The 24,488-nt window shown below is 42.3% G+C and overlaps 1 protein-coding gene across 6 annotated transcripts in view; it reads left to right on the forward strand.

The window, feature by feature from the left end:
* Positions 1-16,269, forward strand: part of TMEM200A (transmembrane protein 200A) — a 531,959-nt gene extending 515,690 nt beyond the window's left edge. For all 6 annotated transcript variants that reach the window (XM_085611872.1, XM_085611873.1, XM_085611871.1 and 3 more), the window contains one exon: positions 6,150-16,269. In XM_085611872.1, the coding sequence (XP_085467998.1) occupies positions 6,166-7,632 (1,467 nt within the window). In that variant the 5' untranslated portion in view covers positions 6,150-6,165 and the 3' untranslated portion in view covers positions 7,633-16,269. The remainder of the gene's footprint in view (positions 1-6,149) is intronic.
* The last annotated feature ends 8,219 nt before the right edge of the window (positions 16,270-24,488 follow it).

The raw sequence follows: 24,488 nt of genomic DNA on the forward strand, positions 1-24,488 counted from the left end.
AAAGCTCCAAAAGATCTAATATGCAAGATCCTAACTGGTGGTCATCTGAGTCACCTTAAAAAAATATAGAGCGGTGGGCTCTCTTTTACAACCCTTTCTCTTTGTTTTTCAGAGACTGGTAAATTACCCACAATTTAGTATTGGTCAGTGACGGCTCCCATATTTACAAGTGCAATTAAAAGTGATCCTAATAATTCCATATACAGACCAGCATGCCTGACTGTTGTCAGTTTACACTACTTTTACTTGTGTAGCCAACACATGGTTGTAGGGCACTGTTTATTTGTAGAGATAAATGAGGGTTGAAGCATACATGCAAAGCTCCAGACCTCAATCGAAGTCAGATACAGCAAGCAGGAAAGGGAAAAGGTGTAGGTACTCTCAGTTGTAGGCTGATCTCCTTACAGTGTGCTTTGTAGTCGTGATCTTTGATGACATGGAGAAAATCATACATTCCCTTAAACTACCAAGTATGAGGATGACATAGTCACATGTACACTAGCTAAATCCTGAAAAGGATAAACTAATCCTCAATATAGCAAATACATACTTATCCACTTACACTTTCTCCTCCATTCGTAAAACAGGCCAAATCCTATCAGTCTTGAAGAAACCACAAGTAATCCAAAATGGCTTGCTTACAGCCCATCCTGTTATACACCTATCTTTCCTGTAACCTATTCAAAAGGCAACATCTCTACACCTATGAGCTCATATCCTCCTTGAAACATATTAATTAGCTGCCTCCACCAGCTGGCAATTGTTTTTTTGTCAAAGAGGATATATCCATGACAATGTTTTATAACCTTCTATGGTCTTTGCGTAGTCTTCAACACAGTCAATCAGAAAACATCATCTCCACCTTTTCCCTTTTATGAACATCTACATTGAATAAGACCCCCTACTAAAATCCCACATTGGTAAAACAAACATAACTACATGGCACCATCGAAAGGTAAGAAAATGAATCTTTTCCTGCACACAAAAGACTTCTAAGCAAAGGTTCAAGCCTGAATCCCAGCCGACTTTGACAGTGATATTGATATTCTTGCAGTACTGATGTTTAAGGAAACACACTTGCCGAACTGACAGCTGCTTTGCATGTTAAGTCCCACCTGAAACATTGAAAGCATGATGAAAAAACCCACACTGCTAATACTACTTCACTCTTCTCAGCTAGATTCCCCTTTAGAGTGTTATCTATGAGTAGGTCATCTCCAAAACAAAATAGATTACTTTCCAGAAATACTGTAAATCTCTGGAAGATCCAGAATAAAAATAATTAGTCTAGAGAAAACAGTGCTGTGAATTCCAGCAGACCAGCTCTCGACTGATGTTTGCTGCCAGACCATACATTAGTCTTCAATCTCTCCAAGACATGTCCTAGGATCAAATATGTCTCTTTCTATACCATCTTCTGCAGGCCATATAATTACATGAAGATTATAAACCCAAACACCTCTTGACCTAATAAATTGTGGACAAACCACTGGCACTTTGATGGCTTCATGACTATCATAGTGGCATCAGGACCTGTCCATTTTTGGGTGTTGGCTGTGCCCATTCAGGTTCACGCTTTAAACCTCTTCCCCTGTGCCACCAATTTAACCCACTGGATTGAGATCATAATCTACATGCATTCTTATGTATTTTCACTAATATTTTGAAATTCTCCACTCAGCATTTTGTAACTACTGCAAGATAGGTTAACTCTATAAAACCAATGGAAATGGATAACAAAAAAGTGTAATTGGTTGACAGTGTTATTAAACACAAATGCAGCGTATTCGCCTGCGAAGCTACATTTCATTTACTTTACCACAAAAATGTTGCTATCCTTTCAAAAAGCGGGGATATAAAAAAAAACTGTATGAAAAAGAATGTGATGAAGAGCATAAAAGATAATTGCTTTGTTGCTTTGGCATGTTAATATTTACAATGAGGGTGTATTTGAAAAGAAATAATTATTTCCAGAGTGTGCAGCTACAGATTGTGCTGCACACCTGAGATGTTAAAAGACACTTGCTGCTTCTTACTAGCTGCACAGCTCAGCTGAGGCATGGGGGCTTTATTTCACACAGTGTTATGTTTTCTTGCATCTCTAGAGACAATGTTTAGCAAAAGAAGTAATGTATACAAGCACACATTACCTGATTCAAAAGGCTGAATCTAAATTCTCTATGGCCTTTTTGCAAACTACATTTTGTTGTACATATCGTAGCACTACAACACGTACTACAAAATGTCTTCACATGTAGGTATGCATTTTACTAATAGATGCAGGATGGACAAAGGGGAGTGGATAGAAAATGGGAAATACTTACAAATAAAGGAAAAGGGTTAAGGAAGAATTAAGGAGATGTTTAGCGAGGGTCAAGGAGGGACTTTAGGTAGAAATGCCAACCCAACATAACAGTAAGCTCATAGCTATTCACAGGCTGCACTTCCATGATTACTACAGCCAAAAAGGGACCCAAAACAGTAGTAAAGTACTCCAGCTAAGACCTGGAGTAAGTCTAGCATATACATGGCCAACCACTGCCTTGAAACCCCTTGCCATAAACATTTGATTAAGGTACGGACTTGAAACCCCTCAGGAAATAACGTTAAATTAACTTATTTAAAATAGTTAACAATGTAATTAAATATACTGTAGAAAAAAAATACAAAAATAGTGCATACTTTTATTTAATCATAAGGTATTTTAATATTTTTTCTGCATGTAAAAATAATATAGCTACATTTTCTGAAAATACAGTTACATAACAGTTATTAACTTCTATACACCACTTTTATGAATTATTAATGGGTATTAAAGTTCTTTTTTTAACTTTAGGTGAAAATAATTTTTTTCATTAAAACTTTAGAAAAACACGTTTAGTTGTATTTATTATAATTTTCTGAATTGAATATATAATTCAAAATTAAAGTAATAGTGCTGTAGCATTTATGTATTTAGTTCTATATTTGAAATATAATAATAATAATAATAATAATAATAATAATAACTTTATTGCTTAGTTAAATAAAAACCTTTGCAATTCACTACATTGTACAATGACATAAGCCCAAATAGATAGCCAACACATTTTGTGTAAAAAAAAAAAAAAAAAGATTTGATTCAATACGTTAAAAGGTTGCGATATTACCATAAGACTGTACAGGTTCTAAAAGTGACATTCTGTACATTCAATAAAGTGCATTGAGTAACGTATAAGTACGGCCTTTCAGGTTTGGAGTCCATTCTCCATTCGCTCTTACTAAAACATTTTCAAATTTCTATAAAATTAATTTTGCAAAGTCTTGGTATGGGGTGATTTCAAGTTCATTAGACCTCACCACTCAGGGGCAGCATCCCAACTAAGTCCATGTTCATAATTTCAATTTTTTGACCCTTTCATTATTCTTTTGCCAGCCTGCTTCATGAACCTTACTAAAGCATACTTTAGCTCCGGGTTGTGTGGATTAAAACTTGCTAAAACTGCGGCTCTGCAGGATCTGATTTCCATTTTGTTCCAAATTTTCCTTAGGAGGGACCTTCTTTCCTGCATCAGGCTTGTACATAGGCAGAGAATATGGATTATATCTTCTCTGTGTTTCCCACAAAGGCGGCATAGCTGCTGTGTTTGGTCTCTTTTCCACTTCGGCAGGTGACAAAGCAGGTTGGAAACTCCCAGTCTTAGTCTTAAGAAACGAAGTTTAGTATGTGCAGAGAATGGTAAAGTTAGGTACCCCTGGGGAGACAGATTGGAGTACGTATTGAGAGTTAGCCAACCGTGTGACCTTTTGCGAGGCATGATTTGTCCTCTACTACAGAGAGTTTTTTCATACTTATTTTTGCCAATCTTTTAAATTCGCCTTGACTGATTTGCAAATCCCATGCTTCTGTTAAGTTATTAACTTCTATACACCACTTTTATTAATTATTAATGGGTAATAAAGTTCTTTTTTTAACTTTAGGTGAAAATATTTTTTTTCATTTAAACTTTAGAAAAACACGTTTAGTTGTATTTATTATAATTTTCTGAATTGAATATATAATTCAAAATTAAAGTAATAGTGCTGTAGCATTTATGTATTTAGTTCTATATGTGAAATATATGTATAGAAATAATTTATATTAACATTCATCACAAAGATACTTATAATTTTTTGGGGGATTTTTATAAACGTTTCTAAATGTTCCCTATACTTCTCTACAAGGAGACTCCACAGTCAAGGTGTAGTTCTTTGCATGTTTCCATATTTATTTTCATTGTTCAAAATGTGATACTTTTATTTTAACTGTAGAACAATGTACAAAAAATTACATCTTTAATATTTGAAATTTAAAATATAATTATTTTGAATATAATAAATTAAATTAAAATTGTTTTTCTGGCGATTAAAGTATAAAACAAATCCCAACCTAACGTTAAACCAATGATGTATAGAATTAATTAAAAGTGATTTAATTATATATTAATAAAACTGTTAGAGTACTTTTAAAATTTGCTAAAAAATAATAAACTGTAACATCTAAATATAAATGTTTTATTTTTAGATACTTTAACATAAAAATTAATTTTGTTAAATTTTTAAATAATTTAACAAATTAAATTTAAGTAATAATATTTCAGGCTGTGCCCCGCAAGCTTGTTGCAAGGATCTACTTCATCACTATAAAATTACCACAACAGGGTGCGTCTCGTGTGCGGGTGGAGTGGGAGCGAGAGCTGGAAAGCGAGATTCCGGAAGCAAGGTGGGTATATTGCTGTGGGCAGATAGAGAGACTCTCCCCCAACTATAGACTGTGTCTAATCCACTTTAAATATCTTCACAGGGTGTACCACACCCCCTGCAGCTTCACAAAATGGGAATGAAGGATACCTCAGACTTCTGCCGCTGGTCCGTGGGAGAGGCCACCTTCTTGCACTTGGCCTGGGACTGCCCAGCGGTGGCAGAGTTTAGACAAGGGTCTGCGACACAATCAGCACGATCACCGGCACCCACTTAGCACCACACCCTGTGACTTGCCTACTAGGGGATGTTAAGACTGATCGCGCACCGGCGTCTGATAGCGATGCTTCTCTTATGGGCCTAGCGCAGGGTAGCTATACATTGCGGCTGGTGCCCACGTCGGCACATGCCGCATGGTTATCGGACCCCGCCCACTGCCAGGAGCAGCTCAGCAATTATTGGGAGCTCATTCCAGCGCGCTCCAGACCATTAGATATTTGAGAACCACTCACCACATACCTTAAAAGCGGAGATACGGCTGCACTGAATTATTGAGAGCAGGCTGCCCTAGAATGCATGCACTGGAAGGCCGAGGAGTGGACTAGGAAGCGAGGGAGGATTACAATCACCGTCTGTATTGTATTGTTTATAACTGTTGGGGGGGTCAAACAGAGGTTGGCAAAGGTTGTTTGCTGTATATGCTACTTCATGCTGGGTTACTTGCACAATGGCCGTATGACCCACTTTGACAATGTCTCCATATTGTATGCTCTCGACTTGCATGTATCGAGTTGTTTCAATAAATTAATATAAAAAAAGTAATATTATTTCCTATGAGGTATTATAAGTGCCTACAACCATTATTTTCTAAGGGAGAGTGTTCCACTACCAATGGTTGGCCATGTTTGGTGCTTGACTTACTCTGGTTCTGAGCTGGAGTACATTTCAAATGGTCTGGGGTTTTTTGGGCTGCAGTTTGTGAACATAAATGTGCTTACTTTATTGTGGGTGGGTTCATGTCCCTCTCTAAACCCTTCCTTACTCCTCCCTCAACCCCTCCCATTTTGTAGTAAGTATTCCCTATTTTCCAGCCACTCGCCTCTGGACCACAATCATTTTTCCACTAAGACTTTTTCTTAGGTGTGCAGAACCTCTACAGTCAGCGGGGAGATCACTGCACAGAAAAAAGATAGTCGCGGTGGATGCTAAACCTCTGCACAGAGATTTATGAATAGCATTTTGTAGTACTATTTAAGTACTACAAAAATCAGTTTATAAATACACCACATTGTTTAATTTAATGTAATCACTGAGGAAAAGTTAACAACAATTTGTAGTCTTTTTAATACATTATATTAAAAAATAGTTCCACGAAAACAAATTATTTTTTGCAACCATTTATTGTAATCTCTTCTCTCCGTCTTCCATAGGGCAGAATACAGAACTATGATCGCAACTGGAGGTGTCATAACAGGACTTGCAGCGCTGAAGAGGCAAGACTCTGCCAGATCACAGCATCTTTTGTCTCGACCTACGTCTCCTCCTCCACCAGAGAAAAGGCCAGTTCGGAGGCGACCTAAGGCAGATGTTGTTATTGTCAGGGGGAAAATCCGACTTCGCTCCCCATCTGGGTTCTTTCTTATTTTGGGAGTGCTTGTTTCCGTAGCGGGAATTGCAATGGCAATCCTTGGGTATTGGCCCCAAAAAGAATCTTTTTTAGCTGCAGAAGTCAGGCTGTCAATGAATAACACCCACATCCTAAGAGAAGGTGGAATTTTAACTCGTTTTTTTGGACAACATTTACACTCTGAGAAAATGAAAATGTTGGGGCCTTTTACTATGGGGATAGGTATATTTATTTTTATTTGTGCTAATGCCATCCTACATGAAAATCGTGACAAGGAGACCAAAGTTATTCATATGAGAGACATATATTCTACAGCTATAGACATCCACTCTTCGAGGATTAAGGAGCAGAAATTCATGAATGGTGCCTATTCGGGTTTCTTTGGGGAATCTGAAGTCAAACAGAATGAGAACACATGTGCCTCGAAACTGGCTGCAAATACAATAGCCACTTTTTCTGGCTTGGGTGGTAATTTTCGAAGATTTAGCTCCATGGAGGAGGAAGAGAGTATTCAGAGTGAATGTAGGAATTTTTCTAATCTAATACCGCCTCTACTCAGTGAGCGTTCTGGTTCAGTGTTTGGCCTACACCCCTATTCAAATAGGATAATCGATGACCGAAGTGGAAGCTCCAAGAAATGTGAAACAAAGTCAATTGTATCATCCTCTATAAATGCATTTACTCTTCCCGTGATTAAACTTAATAACTGCGTAATAGATGAGCCAGCTGTGGATAACATTAGTGAAGATTTCGAGATCAACAGGAACCGGCCAAGAAATCTATCAATGGATTCTTTAGCTGTCCCTGTAACAGATGTCAATGACGATTATAAACCGTCCAGCGGAACGTTACTCCGCAGCCATTCAATCACGGAGCCTCCATTTTATGAAGCTGCTGCGGGCCCTTCCCCCACTCCCGGGAAGCTTCTGTCGCCTGGTGCTGCAAGAAAGCAATTTGGATCCAATACATCTTTGCATATTCTTTCAGCACATTCCAAATCCCTGGACTTGGACAGAGGACCGTCAACTCTAACAGTCCAGAATGAACAAAGAAAACATCCGAGCTGGCCGAGGCTGGACCGGAGCAACAGCAAAGGGTACATGAAGCTTGAGAACAAAGAAGACCCGATGGACAGGCTGATTGTGCCCCAGGCTGCTGCTAAGAAAGACTACACAAACAAGGAGAAGTTGCTAATGATTTCAAGATCACATAACAACTTGAGTTTTGAGCATGATGAGTTTTTGAGTAACAATCTTAAAAGAGGAACATCTGAAACAAGGTTTTAATGTAAATAGTCCGTTTTCAAAGTGTTGTCTGGTTAAAAACAAATATTTTGATGACTGTTTGTTTTCAATTGAAAATGTGTATGTCTCATTTAACCAAATGGTTGCTGCCTCGTAAGCCTGCCTTTTGTGACTAGAGATTTTTATCTCTGTAGTGCAGAGAGCTTTATGTTTTACACACATCCAACTGCACTTCTGTATTTCATAAGTAGGGTCTACTTTACATAAATGTCACATATTCACATTTTGTTTCTAGAACAAAAACATATTTTATAAAAGTGGTCCGTTTATACATTTTTTGCAGCAGACTTACTGTATTTTTACCCAAATGGGTTATATCTCTCTTTCTTGTTTTATTTTCTGCTACTATCTTTAAAACTTTTTCATGTTAGTTTCATTATGTAAACCTGCTTTATAGTTTGACTTCCCACTGTTGTCTCTATTTTGTTTTGTGAATGTTTGCAAATAATGATTTGTAGTCATTAACTGCACATTATGTAGAGTGCATTTGTAAAAATATCAGTTTGCTGACCAACTGTGTCTATTTGTATGACTAAAGCTATAACCACAAACCTAAGATGTTCTAGAAAATAGGTCAATGTGATGGGCAGGGTGTCTAAATGGTTGCTACTTGAGAACAATTTTTGCGAACACTTTGTTATTGATTTAATGCAATATCAGTCTTGTGACTTCTTTTCTTTTCTTGAAAAGGACAAGTTTTAAGAATAGATCCCCTTTGGTAATTTCATGACAAATTACATTTGTTGTAGTTTTCTGTGCACCATTCAATATTTCATGGTGGGAATATTTTCCTAGCTTGAATTACACACCAACAACACACAGATCCTGAAAATACACCAATGTGCTTTAAGTCACTAAGGGGTATATTTACAAGAACTGCCGCTAACTAGTGTTAGCGTTAGTTAGCAGCAGTTTTCTTAACGCTGCCTATCACGAAAAACTATCACAATACGTCGATACATGGTAATAGTTTCAGGTAGCCGCGGTGAAAACTGCCGCTAACACTAGTGTGAAGGCGACACAAATTCTGACGTTAGTGGGCGAAGACTGACGAAAGGCTAATTTGCGGGCAAAAAACTCACGTTAGTCAGCAGAACATCACCTTTTTTGCCTCTTGTGGCAAAAATAGCCAATAAGTCCACCTCCAATGAAAAAAAAGAAAAACAATGGAATGCGGAATAGAGTAGCAAGGGACAAGTGCAGCACAGATCAATTACCTTCCGAAACCCCCCAACAGCCAGGATGACCAGTCAGAGTCCCAAGGGAAGAGGAAATGCAGAAACAGGGCTAGATATATAAAAAGAAGTACATTGCTGGGGAAAACCTGTTATGCATCACTTTTCATAGTGCCCTCCTTGCAACACCATGGCAGCCAAAACTTTGGAAGCGTGGACAGTCCCCAGGGCTCGGGGGCTTCACTGTGCCTCTGTCTGGAACCCAGAGTGGGATGGGGAGGTGGTGTAGAGTTGCTGGGCTTTGGCAGTAGGCATTGAGGCATCGGCAGTCGCCCTTACCTGGTAGTGAAGTCTGGCAGGCCACATGGAGACATGTTGCTGACCTGTGTAAGAAGACTGCCTGGTGCCCCTTGGAGCTGTGAATGGTAGAGGTGCTCCTGCGCACCAACATAGGGAGGTCTGCAATGCATACCACACGCCACCACTACACCGGGGTGCACGGAGGGATTACCAATGGTGGGCCATGCCTCTCTGAATCACATGCCGGAGGATGTTGCACTGGCAGGACGCTGTGGAGGGTTAGGCCCCTGAGCTGCGCAGAACTTGTGTCGTGGTAGCGCTGCAACTTCAAGCATAAGGGGGTCCTGCTGCATCACCTGCATCGGGAGGTTTCCCAGTGGACTTGGCGGAGACTGCTGTACCCAGGCTTGTGAAGTCCTGTGTGGCTGAAGCTCCTACCGGCTGAGTCACAGATTTGGAGAGAGTGCAGCGGATTGTGCCACGGTGTCAGTGTCCAGCTGAGGAGAATCTGGGACATGTAGCGGGAGGGTCCCGGGGGTTGAGTCAGGCGCAGGCCTAGCACCTGTGGGTGACGCACCCCCAGTGGCGGCTCCTTCGCTATGGCAGAAGAGCATCGCCCCCACTGCTTTCAAGCATAACATAATGATTAATTTCTGATATTCTCATGCAATGTTTCCTTTGTGGGTGGCAAGGTTGGTGGGGATGCTCTACTCGCGAAGCAGGGCAGGGGCAGAGTGGTATGCCCACTCAAGTTCGCACTGACTGCTTGGTTGTCCCACTCAGGCCATCCAAAGCAGACATGCGCACGTCCCTGTTCGCAATGCAGGCTTTGTTACAGCCTGCATGGAGAACATACCCATTCCGCCAGTCCCTGGCTAAATACCTTGTTACAGCGCTGAAGAACAATCACAATGCAACATTGCAGTGTTGTGATTGGCTTAGGGGAAGGAGCCTGGCTGCCTGCTTCCTGTTCCTTGAAACAGACTCAGGAGATCAGGAGCACAGAAGACACAGGACCCGGCCTCGAGGTAAGAATTAAAAGAAAATATATTTACATCCCCCACTCCACCCCTGGTCCCTGCCCCCTCCAGTGTCCTTTCCTGCATTTCCCACCTCCCAGCTGTCCAGTCCCCTGCAGCACTACTTAATGGCAGCCGCTGTGCGGCCATGTGCAGCGGGCGTACCACTGGTGCACCAAAGACAAGCCCGTCTGCGTCCGTCCACCACTGGACTGCGCCCAGCACTCAGGACTCTTCCTCTCGGACACTCCACCGCCTGCCATCTAGCATCACTGTAGAATTTCCTTGCACCCTGCACCTGTCAAAACTGCAAATGCACCTTCTGCCACATCAGCACACCAGCGCCTCCTGCCTCCCAGCCGACCAATAGTGCAGCCAACTGGCTCAACTGCAACCTCCTCAACGTGCAGTCCCTCCACCAACATGCAACAGAAATCTGGGACGTCGTTGACGCCACCTCTCCAGACATCACCTTGTTCACAGAAACCTGGACCAACTTCTGCTCCGGACCAGACATCGCCATCACCATCCATGATGGCAACAAATTCACCCGTACGGACCACCCGAGAACCCAAGAGGAGGCATTGCCATTGTGTAAAAAAGCACACTCCAACTGACCACGCACTCTAATGACCTGATGGCTACCATGGAACGCCTCCACTTCTAGATCCGGACCAACCCCAACCCTCCCTCCGTGGCTCCCTCGTCTACAGGCACCACGGACCATGAACCCCCATTCACCAATGCCATTGTAGACCTCATCACACCCCCAGGCTCTCCCATCCACTGACTACATCCTACTCGGACACCTCAACTTCCAACTGGACAACCCCAGTGACCAGAATACTACCACCATCCTGGCGAAACTCGTCAGCATCGGCCTCAAGCAGCTAGTCACTGCACCAACCCACGCTTGACCCCGTTTTATCCACCAGCGGGAACTTCAACTACAGCCACACCATCAAACTCTCTTGGACTGACCATCATAGTATACATCACACGTTCACCATGGCCACCATACACCACCGCCATCATTGCCCCCCCCAACCGCAGCTGGATCAAGGTCATCAAAGAACTTTTCGGCAACTCCCTCAGCACCACCACTCCGCCAACACTTACAGACGCCTACACCGCAGCTCTCAAACTCCACCAATGGAGCTCTAACTGCACCGACACCTGGCATCTCCTCTGTGTCACTGGACTGAGCATCTGTGGGTCACTGGCCACCGGGGAATGTTACAGCAGACACCTTGGACGCCAAACTAGACTTTGTGCAAAGGGATGCATCTAGGCATATGCGTGACCTTGTGAACCCCTATGCCACATTATACCTTGATGTATGCAGGGTGGGCTTTCCCATGCAACAAAGCCTCGTAGGAGGGCGCAGTGAAATCTATGAGATTTCACTGTGAAAATACTAGGACGCCACTCCATCAAACCTTACGCCTGCCTCATGGCGGAAGTAAGGGTGATGCAGTGCCATAGGAATAGGCATGCCCCATGTATTGCTGGAGTTGCTTCATGCTTGCAACAAAATTGCAGCAATGCGTAACTTTAGCGCCGACTGATATGTCAGGAATACTGACATATCTGCAAAACCTTGCAACATGGAGCGCCGTACAGTAAACACGGCACATTCATGGTGTCGCAAGGAGGACGCAGTGAAAAGTGTGCCAACGCTGTTTTGTTGCTGCAATGCAACACTTTTCATGAATGAGGCCCAGGGTGCACCCTATCTTATTGTCCGGCGCATTCCTGAGTTTTTGTTGTGGCGCAGGGCAGTGCAGCAATATTCTTTGCTGCGCTGTCCAGCACCAAAACCTCTGAAATGAGGCTCCAAGTATTTGCACCAATTTTAAGACCAGCTATTTTCTGGTCTTAAAAATCTGCATCTAACTGAAGTTAGAGGCAGTTTTATGGGGTTTTGCACCATACAAGGAATTCCTTGCAAATATCGTGAAGTGGGGTTAGCAGCAATTTTTTCACAGGAACACCCACCTTGCATCTCATTTTCGTTAACTCTCGCTAACAGAAGTGACTATTTTTATAATTCACGTTTTTTGCTGGTAAAGTGCCGCTAACTCAAGTTAGTGGCAACTTGTAACTAAGGCAATAAAAAAATAGCCACTGTAACATCAAAAAATTGACTCTACGGCGCCGTTAAGTCCTTGTAAACATACCCCTAACTATCAACTGTTGCAACGCAAAGGTGCAAACGTAGGTGTATAATCCTCAAATTGCAGAAGTGAAGACAACTGACTAGATTGTTCCCACTGGCTAGGGAGACATCTTAAAGAGGGCATTTCTTCCAGGAACATGTATGGGTAATACACCAGTCAATTTGATGCATTTCACACTGAAAAGAAGAAGGCAACACATGATTAAAATGACCTGGGAGACCCAGCACAGTGAAGCATAAAGCTGCACAATAAGCATATCCCAGCAGAGGCAAAAATACAGGTTCCTTATTATTACAAGGAATCTTAATCTCACAAGGGTACTAGAGAGGCTACATATTTCTGGAAATACTATGAAGTAAAGGGAATTGTACTTATAGGCAAAACTAGACACATAGGACCAGTGTTGATACATAGCCTTCTTTACAGGTAAACCACAAGAAATGAACACCAAAGGTATAAAGATAAGGGAACATTCCAGATACAAGGTTTCAAAAAATGAAACCTAAAGCACAAACAACCATAAAGTTAGAGCACAGAAAACTCCCAATTTCCCATGAATAAATTGTCTAGAAGGAAGTGTCATGATGCCAGGGATGACCAAGCAAGAGGAGACATAAACCAAACATCGGACAGTAGAAGTACAAGGTCACTCTAAACGCCCAAAGTCAAAATGATTCCCCTAGAACAGTCTGTGCATCACCAGCAAGGTCGTGTTTTTTTCACTCCCTTTTCCAGGTCATTGATTTTAATGACCCCAAAAACACAGAAAAAAATGATCATTTAAATAATTCATAAGTAGGAGACATGAGGCAGCTGAGCAGAGGGTACTTGGATAGCAAGTGTTGTTCTATTAAATTTTTCACCCACAATAAATGAGATAGGATTAAATCTGTGCTAATTTGTCAAAAAGAATGAAAATAAAATTAAAAATACATAATCCAGTCAACTACCTCCCAACTTGTTGACATAAAAAGGAGGATAAAGTATATAGGGAAGACACAAAGAGGAACTTAGATTTATGGAGAGGGAGCGTCGGGAGAATTATATTCCTACAGAGTGCAACCTTTGACAGTCTCTCACGAGATGTTGCTACACCGTTTGGCTGAGTTCGGTGTTAGTAATAAGGCCCTTGCATGGTTCTCGTCCTTTCTCGCTGACTGAACCTTCCAGGTTAGTGCCCCTCCCTTCTCTTAAGGTGTTCACCCTCTATGCTGTGGCGTTCAGGAGTCAGCATTAAGCCCGATGTTATTTAACATCTACGTTAGGCCATTGGCTCTGATGGCCAAAACCCGGGGCATTTTTCTGGTATATGCAGATGATACCCAGCTGGTGATCACCTTTTCCAACAAGCCTAGCCTGGACTCTGCTACATTTAAAGCGGACCCAATGGCCATTTCGGATTGGATGGTAACCAATCACCTGCAGCTAAACTCGGTGAAATCCGAGATCCTTCTGGTTGGGACGGACTCGCATCTGTGGGGCAACCACTGATGGCCACCCGCTTTGGGTGTGCCCCTCAAGTCTAAACCTGTGGTTAAGAACCTGGGATTTCAGATGGACAAGGACCTCACCTTTGAAGACCAGACCTAATCAGTGGCAGGTAAATGCTTCAGACTGCTACGTGGCCTAAAGCCTATACTAAGTCTCTTTGATGCTGAAACCCGACAGCTGATCATACAATCCTCCATTATGGCCAGACTGGACTATTGCAATGTGCTAGTACTGGGAGCCAACAAGTATGTGACTAAGAGGCTTCAACGTATCCATAACGCGGCCGCCTACATTCTATTTGCTCTTCCGCAGCATTGCCATGCCTCTAACCTCCTCCGTCGGCTCCACTGGCTGCCAGTGGAACAGAGAATACACTTTAAGGTCCTTTGCACCATTTATAAGATACTTCTGGGCACCGGCCCAGGAATCTTGAGCTATCTTTGCTCCCACTATATCCCCACACGCGCTCTGCGCTCTGCAGATCAGCACTTCGGCAGAGTCCCCCGGATATGGAAGGCCAGAGTGGGTGGCCGTTCCTTTAGGGCACAGGCTCCCGCTCTGTGCAAATTCTCTACCCCTGCCTATCCGCAGTACCTTCGATCACATAGCTTTCAGATGGTCAGTGAAGACCTGGCTTTTCACCAACCATTAACTCCATGGTGACTCCTTTCTCTATGTAGTGCTGGGACCGCCCCATTGGTGGAGCAGCCATGCGTTCTATAAATCAGTTTAACATAACATAACAGAGCATTGCTCAATAAAAGGTGGTCAGAATATTTCAGTCTGCTCAATAGCAGCTCTTCTTCTATAAATATATTTTCTATTATAGCTTTATATCCCAATGTAGAGGGCTCTACCAGCTATTAAAGGCTTGCTCCAGCGTTAAAGGCCTGAGCTGCAATGGAGGGCTCTAAGGCTATTAGAACATTACGCCCCCAGAGGGCAGAATGTTCGAATTTGTAAAACAAAGGCCTCATAGAGGATGAAATTACCTCGAGCTCCGTGAGCCCTTTGTGCACAGCAATAGCTGTAAACAAACATTGGAATGTCGATGCTCTGGGCTTGTACCAGCCATTAGAAGCCCTGAGCACTTCATTGTCTTCAATGGAGCTCCCAACATTCCAACGTTCTAATATAGCCTTATAGCTCTAGCGGGCTATACTGCTGTTAAAGGCCCACACCAGCGTTCGGCGAGGGCCTTTAACAAGAGAGCGGGACTTTAATAGCCAGTATAGCCCAGCAACAAGGGCTATAAGGCTATTAGAACATTCTGCCACTAGAGGGCAGAATCTTCTAACAAATAAAACAAAGGCATCTTGAAGCCCAAGGGGGTTTAAATCCCCTCGAGCTCCGAGAGGCCTTTGTGAAATCATCGGAATGCTGCTTTGCAGGCCTTTACCGGCCCGTAGAAGCACGGAGCACTCCATTGTTTTCAATGGAGTGCTCCACATTCCAATGTTCTAATACTGCTTGAGAACTCAGGTCCAGGATCCAGTTCTCTACTCTTTGGCAGTTTGTGCTTTTCCAGGTTGCCTATAAAAAGTTTTTAAACATCAGAGCTGATTTTATATGCTCATAAAACCCAATATGACAAACCTGTTGGAGCCCAGGACCAGACTTCACACGACTAGGAAAATGTGATCCATTTAATGGTTCCATCAGCTGTTCTATAAAGTTACATCACATTCATTAAACTTGCTTTAGACTTGCCACATGCCTGACATGCAACATTCTCTTTTAATTGAAGTCTATGCATTTTCATATGAGACCAGAAAGTTCTTTGTTAAATTCTATATTGAATCAGGAGTGATCCTTGGTTATCTGTGATTGAAGTGTATCTGCAAAGTTTCTCTCCAACAGGTTTCCGATAAAGGCTCTTCTACTTTAAGTGACCAATTTTCCAGCAAGGCCACGCTTGGAGAACTCAAAGTATACAACATTAGCAAACTCTACAACCTTTTTGGCAGATACATTACTTTTTTCAAGTTGTATTCTGCAAAGTGATTACAGCAACAAAGCCTTTTCTGAGGGCAGCAGCAACAACCAGCCACAGCATGAAGACTTCATGTAGGAGAGCTATAGATATCTAGTATGTCTCAAATTATACCACAAAGGATCCAGTGTCAGAGAACAATTCTCAAGACGATATGAGAGTGATGCAGCGGAAGCGGTGCTTTTTAAAAAAATCATCATATGCCCCACTCCAATTACTATAACACTAATGGAAACGTAACTCTAATGAAGGGCAAATGATTCATTATTATTAAGTTAGCAGTATCAAAGGTCCTCCGATGGATCTTTGGTAGAGCTAAAAGGGACTAAGTAATGAAAGTCGGAGCGCTACTCTCCCACGAGGATCTGTAATGAAAGAGTAAGCTATTGATCAATAAACAACAGTAATATGTCAAAATGACGCATAACTCATGAATAAAGACAAATACTATTCTTTTCTATATATTTTTTCTTATTTATTCAAAATATGAATGGTTGGTAAATCACAAATACAAACTAGAATGTCATCACTTGGTTCACAAAATGTTACAGATTAGTTTCACAATAGGCATAACAAATCAAATACCCAAAATCGTCACAACAAAAGTATAGAGGAGGGAGAGTGAGAGAAAACACATCAGCATAAATTCAGTTCACTTACGAAATGGAAATACTATTGCACAGCGTGAAATTAGTCAGAAAAGCTAACCCCACAGCCGTTAGGGTATAGCATGAGCAGCATCACGAGCGGATGATGTGCAAAGTTTCAGGAAAGTCTTTAGGATTTGCAGGATATGCCAGCCAGAGTCATCAGGAATCAGCATGGCATACAGCATACCACGAACACAGGGACAGGTCACCAATCTTGTGAACGAGCCAACAAACAATTTCCCACAGTTAATTTTATAGTACAGTTCTTTTTTGATCTCTGATGAAATGTTTATATTACAACTCTCTACAAGCCTCTCCATTGGACAGGGACTATAGGAAGATGATCTCCTGATTATGACTTTAAAGATATTTTCTAAGCATGCTTTGTCTAAGAATTGTATAACTTCCTAGAGAGGAAGAGGAAAAACTATAGCTACATTTGTGCATAAATATTTGATACAGTTTCATCTGCGTCTACTACATCCTTCGCCTAGACAGGAAAGAACTTAGAATATTCTCTAAAGAAATAAACTAATATTCACATTCTTAAGGAAGCGTTTGAAACAATATAAGGAGCACGGAAGCACATCCCCTAGCATTTCTATGGCCCACAATATTTTAGCTAAAGAGAAAAATAATTTCTAAAGCTTACATGAACTTTCATGAAGAATAAAACATTTTCTTGTATTTTAAAGCTGATTTATGTAGTTCAGGAAACATAAAAACATTTGATTAGACATAGGATAATTTCTCATTTAATCATCTATTTTCGGTTATACTTTTTTAAATTTAACTGAATCATGTTATTATCCTTCAACTAAATGAGTCATTCTACCATGTTTAACTGTACATTTTGTGTTGTATACTCTAACAGTGCACATACTAAGGAAAAGCACAAAACCTATCTACACATTTTATGTCAAACCTTTAAAATAATGCATATTTAGTGTTTTGTTTTTCAAGCATTAGTATTTATTAAACATACACACGGGTGGATTTCATTGAGCAGATTTTATTTGCAGAAATCATGCTCCATCAATCCCCCATCTGATGGTATCTCAAACCATCACATTAACCCATATCAGATTACTATCCGATAATAATTTTCAGAATGCAATGTTAATTGTTCTCAACTGTTTTAGTCTGACACCTCCCATATCCTTCCAAACATCATAATACACTCCCTTTCGGTCTTCCATTTCAATTTCCTCTCTTTTCCTTTTTCTTGCTCCATCCTTCACATCTTGAGTTTTACTTTTGCAACATCTATAAATCAGAATTATAATTAGTATGCCAGTAGCAACAGCAACTATTGGAGTTAGTATTCTCCCTAATAAGCTGTTATCAATCGTTGAAAATCAATTACCCGTGGAAGAGAAACCCTTACCAAGTTTCTCCAAAGCACCATCAACCTTCGGTTTTGCCAAGTCATCCTGTAAATGTGTAATGTTACTGAAATATCCTGCAATATCTCTGCTCTTATCAGGCATATATGTGCAACATTGTTGAATTTTCAACATACTACAGACTCCGCCTTCGTTTGCCAATAATACATCTGAGGCAAGACTAGTTTGCAAAACAATAGTTCTCATAGCAACCACTTCAGTATCAACCATCAAAAACCCACTAGCAGTATCCATTGATAAACAATCAACCACTGTAGATAATTTTCTTTTTTTTTTTTTAGTCCTCATACATGCCATTGGAAAATGCTGTAGATGGAATATTTCCACACCCTTCAAACAAGCCCTTATTGGAGACCGCCCTAATGGTGGGCCTGAAGGAGGGATAGAGTCTTCCCAGAGGTATGGCTGTATCCTGGTCCCACTCCCGTTCACAACACCTGGGGCACCACCTGTTACTGGGGAGGACCGGACAGACAGATCTCCGGCAAAATCATAGGACTGATCTTACTTCCCTCTCCAGACCTCTAGTGCTGCCCAGATTTTTTGGGCGCTAGAGTTGTCACAGGCCGTATCAGATTGACTAGTCATGATGATGTTCTTTAGGCAGTCCACAAAGGAAGGAGGGGCCTCAAACTTCCAAGCTTTACACATTTCCCTCCTAGCAATGATTACTACATAGAATGCAAACTTCGAGGCTGGGGCATTCATACAATAGTCTGGCAAAAGACCGAAAAAAATTAGCCTTGCACTTGAATCTGCATGTGCAACACATCCTCCAGGAAACCACATACCTCAGTCCCGAAGGGGCCGATCTTCGGGCAATCCATAAATATATGCAGGTCATCAGCAGCTGGATACTTACATCTGGGGCAGTGGTAGATCGTTGCAGACATCTTAGATAATTTACCCGGAGTCCAGTACACTCTATAAGCGGTGTATAAATGGTTTCTCCTGAGATTAGCTGGTTTAACCACAGCCTGTAACATAGAAAAGGAGTCACACCAGAGTTTCCGTAAGTCATCCCCATTTTAGGAGAAAGCACTGCCCCATCGTCTCGCCAACTCTAAATCTAGACGATCCCCTGTATCTATAAAAGCCCCATACCAGAAGGACACTTCACATTTCCATGATCCTGTTCTAGAAATAGAGTCAATGGTTGTGCTCAAATCTTCATTGCTCCATGACTGCTGCCCACCATGCGGACAATTGATAGAACTTAAATCTCGTCAGTGTCCCACTGGTTATATTAGACATTGAGTCCCAGCTGATAAGTTGTGAATCTTTCTGAAGATCTCCCCACAGCCTGATGCCTGCTAATCTAGGTGGCTGTGACAATTGGTCCTGAAGGCATTCCGGGGTACCTGGAGAGTCCCAGATTGGGGCCTGTGACGTGTAATATGGTATTCGCAATATATTCCTAATATACCCCCAGTTTTTTAGTGTAGCTTATAGGATCTTGAGTCAAACTTTTTTGTAAAACTTGGGGTCCCCAAATTTATAGAGGAAAAACTCCTGTCCCTGCGGAACATCATGCAACAATGCCTGAAACAAACGGCCCATAGAGGAAGAATCCACCTTATTTGCTAACATTCTAAAATTTTTAAAATGAAAAGCATGGCAATAAGAAAGTAGGTCTGGAAGGGCCAATCCTCCTATCTTTAGCCCTCTCCTGAGCTTTTTCCACGCTATTCTCGGGGTTTTTGTGGCCCAAATAAATGACCCGATTTTACCTTGAAGGGTAGCAAGATCTCTGATATTGAAAGAAAGTGGGATTGAATTAAACAGAAAAGTTAATTTAGGCAAGATTATCATTTTTACAAGGTTCACCCTCCCATATATGTTCATTGGTAAATTCACCCAGCGTGACAATAGGCAGCCCACCTCCTTAGAAACCTTCTCCCAGCTGATCTTAGATGTATCTATCAGCTTCTGCGCTAAGTGGATCCCCAAATATCTTCTGACCCTTAGCCCCTGGTATTGCATTCGCGTAATTCCAACTCATTATTTCATTTTTTTCTCTATTAATTTTGTAACCAGAGACCTTACCGAATTCCCCAGCTAATTCGAACAGCCTAGGTATGGCTTTTACATGGTCAGATATATACATTAAAAGGTCATCTGCATAAAGAGCAAACTTAAGTTCCTGGTCGGCGATCTTAAAAGGCAAAATAAGGGGATCTTCTTCAAGGGAGCAGACAAAGTGTTCAGTATATAAATTAAACAATAAGGGTGACGGGGCAGCCCTGTCTGGTACCTCTTGAAATACCGAACCATTCCGATAGAATACCATTAACTAAAACTTTTGCTCGTGGGGCTAAATAAAGAGATTTGACAGCCTCAATAAAATTCTTAGGAAAACCAAAACTACGCATGGTCTCCCAGAGATAATTCCAGCTGACCTGATCAAACGCCTTAGCGGCATCGATTGCAACAAGAGTTAGTGGCAACCTTTTTTCAGTTGCAACATCAATTGCCCCTATGGCTTGAAAGGTAAGCTCATTGAGCTGCCTTCCAGGTATAAACCCCTCTGATCGGGATGTATGATAGTTTTAATAATTTTTGCCATCCTAGCAGCCAGAATCCCAGAAAAGATCTTGAGGTCCGAATTAAGTAACGAAATAGGCCTGTATGCCTCAATTTTTTGAGGATCCTTATCTTGCTTAAGGATCAAGGACACTGTCGCTTCTGACCATGAGGGGGGGATCACTTCTCTGTATGGATATATTTTGTTAAAAAGAGTTTTTAGAACCGGCACTACCCTATCTGATATGCCCAAATATATCTCAGCTGGGAGCCCATCCGGCCCAGCAGCTTTACCCCTGCTCATTATTTTGAGTTGTTCTCTGATCTCCCCCTCTGAGATACTAGTTGATAAATACAACCTGTCTGTCTCAGAGAGGCGAGGGAGATCCCTCAGGTTCAGCCATGTTTTAACAGCATCCGGTCTATAAACAGTGTCCTCCTTATATAGATCGTGCATGAAGGATCTAGCCTACTCCCTGATCTCATCATCTTCCTGCAGCAGGACTCCGGACCCTCTTGGGACCAGGCTCTTGATATGGTTCCTAACCCTATCTACTCTAGATTTCCAGGCCAGCAAAGAAACACATTTATCACCATAGGTGAAATGCTGTATGTTACTGGCATCCCATCTATCCTTCACAGTTTTATCAGTCCTGGCTTGGAGATCGGCTTGCAAAGAAACCAACTCCCTCTCTAATTGTGGCATAAGGCTTCTGGAAGTCAGAGCTTCCTGTTGCAGTTCTTTCTCCTTTTCCTTAATTTTCCTGAGGCTATCTATATCTGCTTCTTTAGCTATTCTGATTTTATTGATCATTAAGGAACTCAAAAGTCCCCTCAGATATGCCTTAAAAGTCTCCCACATTATTTGATCGCTGGTGGGGGCTATGTTAAACCTAAAAAACTCTTCTGCTTTTGCTTCAAGCTCAACCCTCACCCTCTTCTCTAATAGCAAAGTCCTGTCTAAAGTCCATCTCCTCTGGCACCCTTTAAGGTTAAGCTTCAGCTCAACTGCGGAATGATCAGATATTGACGCAGGAATGTAGGCTATGGACTTGAGATCTGAGAGCAGACTCTGATCTACTAAGAAGTAATCGATTCTTGAATATTGTCTATATTTCTTACTATAGAAGGAGTACTCCCTAGAATTCCCTTTATCCACTCTCCATATATCCAGCAGCCTAAGCTCCTTAACAAGAGTCTTAAGTGTGGAGAAGGTTCTGGGCGGCACATTATACTTTACTTTAGATGTGCGGTCCAATTGAGTATCCAACACTAAATTAAAATCTCCTCCAAGTATAACTGAAGCAGATGTATTTAACAAGCTGGCCTAGAGATTCAAAAGAGGGCCTGGATTATCCTCATTAGGCCCATAATAGACGGCACATACTACTGATATACCACAAATAGAGAGTGTTGCCACTATCCACCTCCCAGATTGATCGGTGCCCCATTTCTCCACCTTGATCCCCATATTACATCTTATGATCATAGCTACCCCTCTTGTGCAACCCCTTTGATTTGAGGACATCACCTCCTGAACCCAACTAAGCTTATTGAAACCTTGTTTGCATTCCTGGGCTTCCAAGTGGGTTTCCTGCAATAGATAGATATGAGCCTAATTCTTCTTTAGAGACTCACACACCCGGGATAACTTCCTGGGGTTCCTAAGGCCATTTACATTCCAGGAGAGGAACTTAATCTCCCGTAGACTACTCATGCTCAATCCAGAGAGGAACTACCTGACTTTAGCCATTAAACTTTACTATTACTTGTATGAGGACAATTTCCAATTCTTCCTTCCCCCCCTCCCACCCACCTGCGCCCCCCCATACCCACACTTGAGGAACCCACCTTCCATCCCTTGGCGCCAAACCGCCAGATGGGACCCTCCATGTAGCAACCTAGCGTCTCGCTATTATTCCATTAGCGAAAAACAAAAGATCTCACCATAGTCAAGTACCCTATAGGCGTGGCAATCGGGCAAGGTTCACACAGCATTCATAAATTTCTTTCCCCCCCATAATGATTGTTTTTATTTGAAAACCGATTCTCTTTATTTTGTTTTATATTTTATATTTCTTTTTTTTTCCCTTTTAACAACCATCACCCTTATTCTCACCCTTTACACTATGGTTTTTATTTTTCCACACACAACTCACTATAAATCTGAAGACCCTAATAATCCTACTGCCATGAGGCGTACTAAACAGGCCAACCATAAGACAACTAGATAAAGCTATACGGGACTACCCCCTCATCTGCAGCAAAAGAGCTTCTACATCCTCTGGGGGAGCTGAAGTTATGCATCTTATTGTTCCACATTACCTTAAGCAATTCAGGAAACTTCATTTGGACCTGTGCTCCCAAACTCCTGAGTTCTGGCATTCTAGAGCCCAGCTCCCACTGCCTTTGCGCTGTTCTGCTGCCCCTATCCGAGCGGATTTGGTAGGCCCCTGCCTCATGATGTCGTGTCGCCCCATGCAAGGACCTCTCCAGAATCAGCTCTTTAACCGCAAGTTCTGAAAATTAACTAAGATTTTCCTCGGTGCTTTCCTATCTGGATGGAGCTTAAATGGGTCCCTATGGACTCTCTGAATCTGATCAATATCCTCACGATCTTTCAGAACTCCCTCCCTTAACAACTTACAAATGAAGGCCTTAATATCACCCTTCTCCACACCCTCCGGGATCTTAAGAACCCTCAGGTTGTTTCTGCGGGCCTGCATTTCAAGCCTCTCCAAGTCCAGCTGTAGTGCTCGATTCTGCAGTTTCAAAACCTCAATATCCTTCGTGTTCCTCTGGACTGATTCAGAGAGGGTTTTGACCTCAAGTTCCAGGGACCCTGTACGTACACAAATATCATCCAACTTGGACTCTAGTGCTTCGCATTCTTCCCGTATCCCCTACTGGTTTGCCCTCGAGATTGCAAACTTAGAGAGCAAGTCGCCCCTTAGAGCCTGAAGGAAAAACCCCAACTGTAGCTCATCTCTACCTGTTCCCTCTTCCCTGGGGGCCAACACTACAGGGCCTTCATATGCTGACTCTAAACACAACATGTCTGGGGAACCACCATCAGCAAGTTCTAGATCTTGATCTTGTAAATTTGATTGAGTGGGTGATAGAGTAGGTTCTTGGGGGACAGAAGTAACAATAGCAGGAGCTATGTCCAGGGTAGGGGCATCTAACAAACTAGTAGGGCTCACAGTACCAGTTCCATTTTCGATTTCCTGGATCCCTGCCAGCGGGGAGAAACAACTCTCAAGATGGTCTGGGGAGGGCTTCCTCACAGGGCTGGGGCTGGTTCCTTTAACCTCACAGCTTGCTCCATTATTTTGAAATAAAATTTGAGTGATGGAGTAGACTTTACGGAGGGGCAAACAGCCCTAGGCCCTTTAGATTTCACAGTGTCCCTAGGCTTAGCATTTTTCCTCTTACGGGGATCGTAAGTACCACACTTTTCGAGCCCTCTGTGGAATCCAGAGTACCCTTGATCTTGAACCCAAACTGAGTCTGGGACTGCAGCTGGTATCTGTTTTTTACTAAAGTGGTCCCAGGGAGCGACACTTCTTTTCTCTTCCCCTTCTTGTTCTCACCCAAGGGCCACAACTCTATGGGAATATTGACCCCCCCCCCCAGCCGAACTCAGAGCCAATTCAACTGCCTGGCCAGAAAGCGGAGCAGAGTCCGATACTGAATCCGAGGGAACAAGAGCCATACACCTCTGCGCCCCACCCTCTGATAACCTGCTTACCGGACTCGCAAAATGATCTGGGGGACACTGTGGGATCGAGGCGCCTGAAGTTATATGTAGGTTTCTTCCACCGTTCAGCCCTCGAGAGCAAGTCAGTGCGGCCGCAGCCCGTATCCGTGTCCACAACCTGGCTCGACGGCCGCCGAAACCACAATAGGTTACCGGCCCTCCCTCAGGCTCAACCTCCGCTTCCTGAACCATCTGGTTCCCGGCCCTAGCGTCCACCGCTCAGCCGCTACCTCCTCCGCATCACTGCTGGAGCGGGTAGTACAAAACTTTGTATACCCCCCCATTCTGCATGTTTATATTAACCTGAATAATTAACTTAACTAATAGTAATCTTATTAATT

The sequence above is a fragment of the Triturus cristatus genome, chromosome 6, assembly GCF_964204655.1.
Source record: "Triturus cristatus chromosome 6, aTriCri1.1, whole genome shotgun sequence".
NCBI lineage: Eukaryota > Metazoa > Chordata > Amphibia > Caudata > Salamandridae > Triturus > Triturus cristatus.